Source organism: Pongo abelii, chromosome 2 (genome assembly GCF_028885655.2).
Source record: "Pongo abelii isolate AG06213 chromosome 2, NHGRI_mPonAbe1-v2.0_pri, whole genome shotgun sequence".
Taxonomy (NCBI): Eukaryota; Metazoa; Chordata; class Mammalia; order Primates; family Hominidae; genus Pongo; species Pongo abelii.
In genome coordinates, this window is record NC_085928.1 from 107,904,714 (window position 1) to 107,912,047 (window position 7,334).

General features: G+C 46.4%; 1 protein-coding gene across 1 annotated transcript; it reads right to left on the reverse strand.

Moving 5' to 3' along the window:
* Positions 1 to 637: 637 nt before the first annotated feature.
* CRIPTO (cripto, EGF-CFC family member) lies at positions 638 to 4,249 on the reverse strand. The gene is made up of 6 exons (XM_024245398.3): positions 3,951 to 4,249; positions 2,800 to 2,852; positions 2,581 to 2,715; positions 2,093 to 2,207; positions 1,886 to 1,995; positions 638 to 837 (listed from the first exon to the last, which is right to left on the reverse strand). Exons 1-6 carry the CDS (start codon positions 3,968 to 3,970, stop codon positions 719 to 721), a joined length of 552 nt encoding a protein of 183 aa, XP_024101166.2. The 5' UTR covers positions 3,971 to 4,249; the 3' UTR covers positions 638 to 718.
* Positions 4,250 to 7,334: the final 3,085 nt, after the last annotated feature.

Below are 7,334 nucleotides of genomic sequence, written 5' to 3' on the forward strand. Positions count from 1 at the left end.
TGATTTTGATCAACTCTACTCAAAACTGTATTCTAAGGTCCACATTAGAATTAGTCTTTAATAATCTGAAGATATAATTCAATCATTTAAAAGAACATATTAAGAAGACCTTGGTAGAATTACATGTATCAAGAAACACCAGGCCTTGCACAGTTGCTCACGTGTGTAATCTCAGCACTTTGAGAGGCCGAGGCGAGTGGATCACAAGGTCAGGAGTTCGAGACCAGGCTGGCCAATATGGTGAAACCCTGTCTCTACTAAAAATACAAAAAAATTAGCCGGGCATGGTGACACATGCCTGTAATCCCGGCTACTTGGGAGGCTGAGGCAGGAGAATGTCTTGAACCCCGGATGCGGAGGTTGCAGTGAACCGAGATTGTGTCATTGCAGTCCAGCCTGGGTGACAGAGTGAGACTCCATCTCAAAAAAAAAAAAAAAAAAAAACCAGAAACACTGACACTGGACTTGGGCACAATGGAGATACGGCTGACTTTCTTTTGAAAAAAGAAGTAGTTTTTTGGGAGAGGGCAGGGCAAAGAGGTAAGAAGTAGTTAGTTCTGTAAGGAAATGTTAGAGACCATTTTGGAAATGTATTCATTATTTTAAGGCAACTAACAAATGATCATCTTTCAGTTAGGACATTGTAGCAACAGCTTTTACTGGTCATGAAATTTGCATGATGTCTAAAATTGTATTTCTGGAAATAGGTCAATGTCAATTAATAGTAGCTTTGTATAGAAAGGCAGATGCCAGCTAGCATAAAAGTGGTAGTACGTGCAGACGGTGGTAGTTCTGGAGTCCTGGACGCCACGAGGTGCTCATCCATCACAAGGCCATCTGGAAGGTAGGGATGCTTGGTCATTAAAGCAAACCTCTCTGGCAGTTCATCCTGCTGCCCACAAATGTGGCATATCTATACGCCTACTGTGAAGCTGCTCTTCTCAGGACACTCACACCTGGAACCTAGCCCAGTGGTGATGCCTTCACTTGCAGGGATGAGCAGAACCTGGTTAGGTTCTGATTGGGCCCCATGTTCCGGGAAGAGAACATGTTCCCTACACATCCAATCACCCAACCCACACTTATCAAACACCTATCCTGAGCCTGACACCCAGGATGCAAATGGCAAAGACACAATCCCTGTCTGGATTCGGGAATTCCTTCCTGCTCTCAGTGAAATGTTTGCTTTCATTTACTTCCTGGACTTGAATATTTTCAATTTCGAACATCTCCAAGGCCCAGAACTATAATAGGTCTCTGAATTTGGGGGGCCCTAGAAACCTGGCTCAGGCTAGGGTGGAGAGAGGACTGTCACCTCTTTTTCTCTCCAGGTGCCACCCTTCTTTTCATTGTATTCCTCAAATCAGTAAAAATCAAGAAGGTGAAAGGGTTCTGTGACCAGTCATGGTAAGGTATGGGGAGGGGGTTACCAGGGACTTTTAGGACCCTGGAAGTTTCTAAAGGACTAGCAAGGGGCCAAGCCTCTGATAGAATTTGTCATCGGGGTGGGCTCTAAATGAGCTGCCCATCCTGGTTTGGGTCCCCCTACCCAAAGGAAAGGAACACCAGAGAACATCTCTTGGTTAAACAAGAGACCAAGACTTGTTTATTTTCCTCAATAGAAGTTCGGACCATAAAATGTCAAATAGACTTGAAATACATCTCCATCTGAAAGGCAGCAGGACTAGCCAGGTTCCCGAGGAAATAAATATCAAAGAGGCCAAGGCAACTATCTCATCAAGAGTCTGCGATGCTTTTATAAGCAGCACTTTGGCTGCCAGCCTCTAGCAAGCCAAGAGGTACAAGGAGAGCCTGCTAACTAAGCACCCCCCAAGGCAACTACGTAACTTCAAAGGGCAAAAGAAAGAGGAGAACCTCCGCTTACCACAGCCGGGTAGAAATGCCTGAGGAAAGCAGCGGAGCTGACCGTGCCAGCATTTACACAGGGAACACTTCTTGGGCAGCCAGGTGTCATGGGGCACGGACCCACAGTTCCTGAGAATGAACAGGTAAGGCGATAGCCTTGGGTCTGAAATTTCCACTTCCCTTTCTCTCTCCTCTCCACGGCTCCCCGCCCCTCTGAATGGCTTACTCTTTGCGCACATCGTGCTCACAGTTCCGTCCGTAGAAGGAGGGCGGGCAGGCACAAAAGGACCCCAGCATGCAGGTTCCCCCATTCAGGCAGCAGGTTCTGTTTAGCTCCTTACCTGAAAGGTAAGAACAGATGACTGAGGGTGTAGGGATGGAAAAGTGCAAGGGCAATTCCTGTAAGCGAAGGTTAATACAACACCAATGTGTTGTATCAGAGTAAGACTCTGCGCCTTTGAGCAGAGAAGTCATTTTCATGCATAGGCCAGTGGTGGTTCTGGGGTTCCCCAGCGTGAAGTGGACTCAGGTGAGGAAAACTGCGCTCTAGGGAAGTAAAATACACAATCCCTGTCTCACTTCCAAAACCAAAAGCAGTCCAGCACCTGCCCAGTTCCAGAACCAGGTGCCCTTTTAGGTGAAAGAGTGTTGGAAAGATACTCAGGAGACACATGAAGGGCCAGGGCAGAAGCATCGAAGCCAGGCAGTTCTTACTGTGCTGTATCCCCATGGGCGGCACATGCTGGGAAGACCGAGGCCGAATTGCAGGCTCCTCCTGGGGCCAAATGCTGTCATCTCTGAAGGCCAGGTCTCCCCGAGATGGACGAGCAAATTCCTGATGGCCCAGCCCTTAACGACAAAATCAATTCATGGAGTCTGTATTTTAGGCCACATAAAAATTGTGAGTGATCAAAAGAACAAAAGGTCTCTCACCGGCAACTAATCCCAGTTCAAAGGCTTTAGAAATGGCCATGATCCAAATCACACTAGGAAGAGGAAGTCAGACATGAGTTAGCAAAACAAAGGAAATAAAACCTTACAAGTTAACACCTGGGTCCTCTCATCACAAGGACAAGACCACAGACCACTGAAAAGAAATTGTAGAGCACCATCTTTCTTTTTTTAATGGCTAATTCATGTAACAAAGAAAAATGTTGAAAAAAAGTCACCAATATCCAAGTCTTTTTAATATATATTACTATTTCTTAGGCCCTGTCCTCACATAGGTACCTAATTTTAAGTAGGTATATGTCTTTTATCTTCTATTTCACATATTTTTTCCCCTGCATACAGTTTTCATATAAGGATTAAAAAATAGCTGCATCCCATGTTACTGATGAATCACATTTTACAAACTACTGTATTTATTTATTTATTTTTGAGACGGAGTTTCGCTTTTTCACCCTGGCTGGAGTGCAATGGTGCAATCTTGGCTCACTGCAACCTCCACCTCCCCGGTTCAAGCAATTCTCCTGCCTCAGCCTCCAGAGTAGCTGGGATTACAGGTGCCCGCCACCATGCCCGGCTAGTTTTTGTATTTTTAGTAAGACGGGGTTTTGCCATGTTGGCCAGGCTGGTCTCAAACTCCTGACCTCAGGTGATCCACCCGCCTCAGCCTCCCAAAGTGCTAAGATTACAGGCGTGAGCCACTGCGCTCGGCCAAACTATTTTAACCAATCATTTAAAAGGTTTTTAGGTAAAAAATGTGGGGTTTTTTTTTTTTGCTATTATCTTAATGGTTTTGCAAGTATTAAATCTGCTTATACCTTTAATCTTTTCGGAAGATTTTAAATTTGGTTGTAGTATTGACCTTTGTTTATACAAGAATAAAGAAACACTATTTCATAGGCAGAGTCATTAACATAAAATGAAAATTAACATTAACACGAAAATGTTAAAAGCCAATGGCAAAGTTAGAAGTAACCATGTGAAATTCCAGGTCTTTCAGGAAAAACAGCAGCGCCGTTGGCAGCTCTTTTACGGCTTGAGCAAGAGAAAAATCAAATGACAGGTGTAGAACATTATTTCCTATGCTGGCAATCTCTAGCAATCAAAAAAAGTTCACATTCAAGATTAGCTCATACCTGTAAGAGAAGCGGGCCATCTTTCTGCAGTCCACAGCTTTTAACAATTAGGGGGAACAGGCGTTAGCATCGCTTTAATTCAGAGTCATTGCCAAAACAGCCAAAGGAAAACATTCATCTCCTAAAGCGAAAATGGCAATTTAAGAAGAAAATGAGAAATTCGCGTTCCCCAGAAGGTCGTAGCAGAAGCAGGAGCAAGGTGTCCAGGGGAAACTGGAGGGCTTTCGGCCTTGAACGTTTTGACCTTGAGCTGGAGACTCAGCCTTTCCGGGGATTCTCCTTCAGCAACAAACCCCAGTCGGGGCGGGGAGACCTTTCAGGTGGGCGGGACGCCCACCAACAGGACAATGGCCCACATGCTGGGAGAGGAGTCTTGTAAAACTGGTTAACTAGCCCTAATATCTCTATCATTAGTTGCAGGCTAAAATGATCAGATGTACTCTTTTGGGAAAAAAAAAAAGAAAAAAGAAAAATCAGTTTCTCTAATCAAGTTGGTGATTCCAGGTTGGAGGGGTGGTGGAAGGTAATTGCTTTAATTAGGAAAACCTGAAAATGTATGGGTCTCAAGGCATTCGATATTTTATTTTATTTCAGGAAGTTTTACTTCCTGAAATTTGCTTCCACCTTTGTTTTTCCAAAAGGGTGTTTTGAGCCCCGTAATCCCCCGGGGGATACCCGGGTGGCCAAGAAAGGGGTGCTCTCCGCCTGAGGAGCTAGGGGTGTGTGTGTGTGTGTGTGTGTGTGTGTGTGTGTGTGTATGTGTGTGTGGAAGACTAGGAAGCTTGAAACTGAGATAGAAGTTCAGGGTCAGGAGGGGTTCTTTGGGGGCTCCAGACTTGAAGTGCAAATTCCAGGCGGACCTGAATTCCTGAAAGGACGCCGGAGCCGGCCCAGGTGCCCGGGAGACGGGAGGGGCGGCCAGGGGTGCAGCCGCTGGGGCTCTCCAGTGGGAGTGCCGGCCTGTTCCAGAAAAAAGTTCTAGAACCACGGCAGTCCGGCATGGGAGGCCATTTCAGCCCCTAATCACGGGAATTTATCTCAGCCTCCCAGCGTCCACAGGGCGGCCTCTTCCAGCCCCTCGCCGTCCTGGCCCCACGACACCGAGAATTACCCCCGGACTCTGATGTGCCCCTTACAGGGGTAAACGTGTTTATTGAATGGTTCCACTAAGCACCAGACGCCCCAGATGGAGAGGCGCGTCTATGGGCCGGAGTCGCCTCACCTAACATTTCAATCCTCAGGGGTATTTCATGTGTTATTAAATACGCCCAAAGTCGTTAATAGTTTCTAAATCGCATTTAATTCCAATTTCTAAAGGAAAGCCTGACGGTTACTTAATATTGCCAGGCACACAAATGCGAAACTTTTATTAGATAGTTGTTTCCATCCATCTCTGTTTATTGGATTTAGGCCTCGGCAGAAAGAATTGGTAGCATCCGAGGCCATTTCAGCGTCAGTGCCTACCTGTGTGAATGCCATGGATCCATAGGTGCTGGGAAGAGGTGTTATTTACTTCTACACTGATCTTTTTTTTTTTTTTTGAGACAGAGTCTTGCTCTGTTACCCAGGCTGGAGTGCAATGGCACGATCTTGGCTCACTGCAACCTCCACCTCCTGGGTTCAAGTGATTCTCCTGCCTCAACCTCCTGAGTAGCTGGGATTACAGGCGCCCCCCACAACGCCCGGCTAATTTTTGTATTTTTAGTAGAGACGGGGTTTCACCATGTTGGTCAGGCTGGTCTCAAACTCCTGACCTCGTGATCCACCCGCCTCGGCCTCCCAAAGCGCTGGGATTACAGGCATGAGCTACCGCGCCCGGCCTTACACATGATCTTGGGAGAAGCAAAGGTAAAATAATTTGTATTGGGGGAGTGAGGCCCCATCCAGTCAATGGTGGGATGCAGCAACATTTCCAAATCCACAGCAGTTGACTATTTCATTCCTGCTGCGTTTCGCCTCCTCCCTGTGTGGCCTTTTCAGGTGAAACGGTTCAGGTAGCATGCTGAGATCCACAGGGGACAGGGGAACATGGCCTGAAGCTCTAGGAGGCCGGAGGTGGGGGAGGGCTCCGCAAAGGAGAAGGCTAGCCCTGGAGCTGCAAGGAGGTTTAAAGATGTTACTCAGTGCGGTACATTTGTAAGGTATCTTGTGCATCACAGTCCTCACCAGTCCAAGGTGCTAAGTAGATAAGTAGCGCCCACAATATTAGTCTCACTTTATGGACAAGACAACTAGTTCTATTTGGGGATTTGAATGTCTTGTCTTCAGAGACTGGGCAGGCCTGTGGCAGAACTGGCAACAGAACACACCCCTGCGTTGCTATTTCCTTATCTAAAGCTCTTGTGGAATTTTTAGAGCTTAAATAGGACCCCTGGAAATCACTGCATTTTCAGAGGAAGTAACTGAGGTCTCCAGTCTGGCAATGTTGGCATTGATGGGACAGAACCCCAGGACGCCAGCTTTTCAGCCACACAAAATCCCTTCTCTAAGGACCAGAACCCCCTGAAGAGATCCCCATTCTGCAATACTGACTGCAGAGGAAGCCAAGTGGATCCAGGGTAGTCAGAGCCTGGACCAGGTTTTGGGATGGGGGGTGGGGAGAAGGAGAAGGGAAGGGCTGTGGTGTTTAAGAGAGGTTAGATATTTGACGTTGGTCTGGAGATGTAAGGGCTATTTAACAGGTATTTGATGTCTACTACTGGGCTGCCTGTAGACTGGAGTTTGGCTCTGGAGAAACAGTTGTGAGAAGTGACCCCACTGTGAGGCTGGAGAGAAAGAACAGTAATTGTTGATTCTAATTGTACTAACTGCAAAAAGTTGTTGCTGCCTCCAGGTGGGGAAATTAAATGACTACCCTAGGATGGCCACTGGTCACCTCTGCTTGGTCACTGTTGAAACTGGGCTGCTGGCCAGCCTCCAGGCCAATGAGTGCTTTGTGTCAAAAGGTCAGGCCTAGGATTGGGAAGTGCTGTGCGACGGGGGTTCCCCAATCACAGGCAGCCCATCTCATCCCTTACGAAAGGCACTGAGAGCAGAAAGTGAAAAACAATGCTCTTGGTGTTGGCCATTTCTTGGTACTGCCCTTGAGGCATTGTGTATTAAAAACTGGGGCAGAATTGTGTTTAAAAGTCACACAAGTAAGCATTTGGCTTAAAACCATCCAAACAAGAATGGTGGAATGAAATACATCATAATCAAAGGACAGACTTCCTGTGTCTGCCTAAAATTCAAGGAAGAAAATAAACTTGGAGAATGGGATCAATTTTAGCTATCAAAAGCCAATTCGACCTTGTTTTAATGGTTGAGAACACGTAGAACTAAATTCCAACCAAAGAGTTAACAAAAGAATGCCATGTATGCACTACAATGACAGTATTTCAAGGT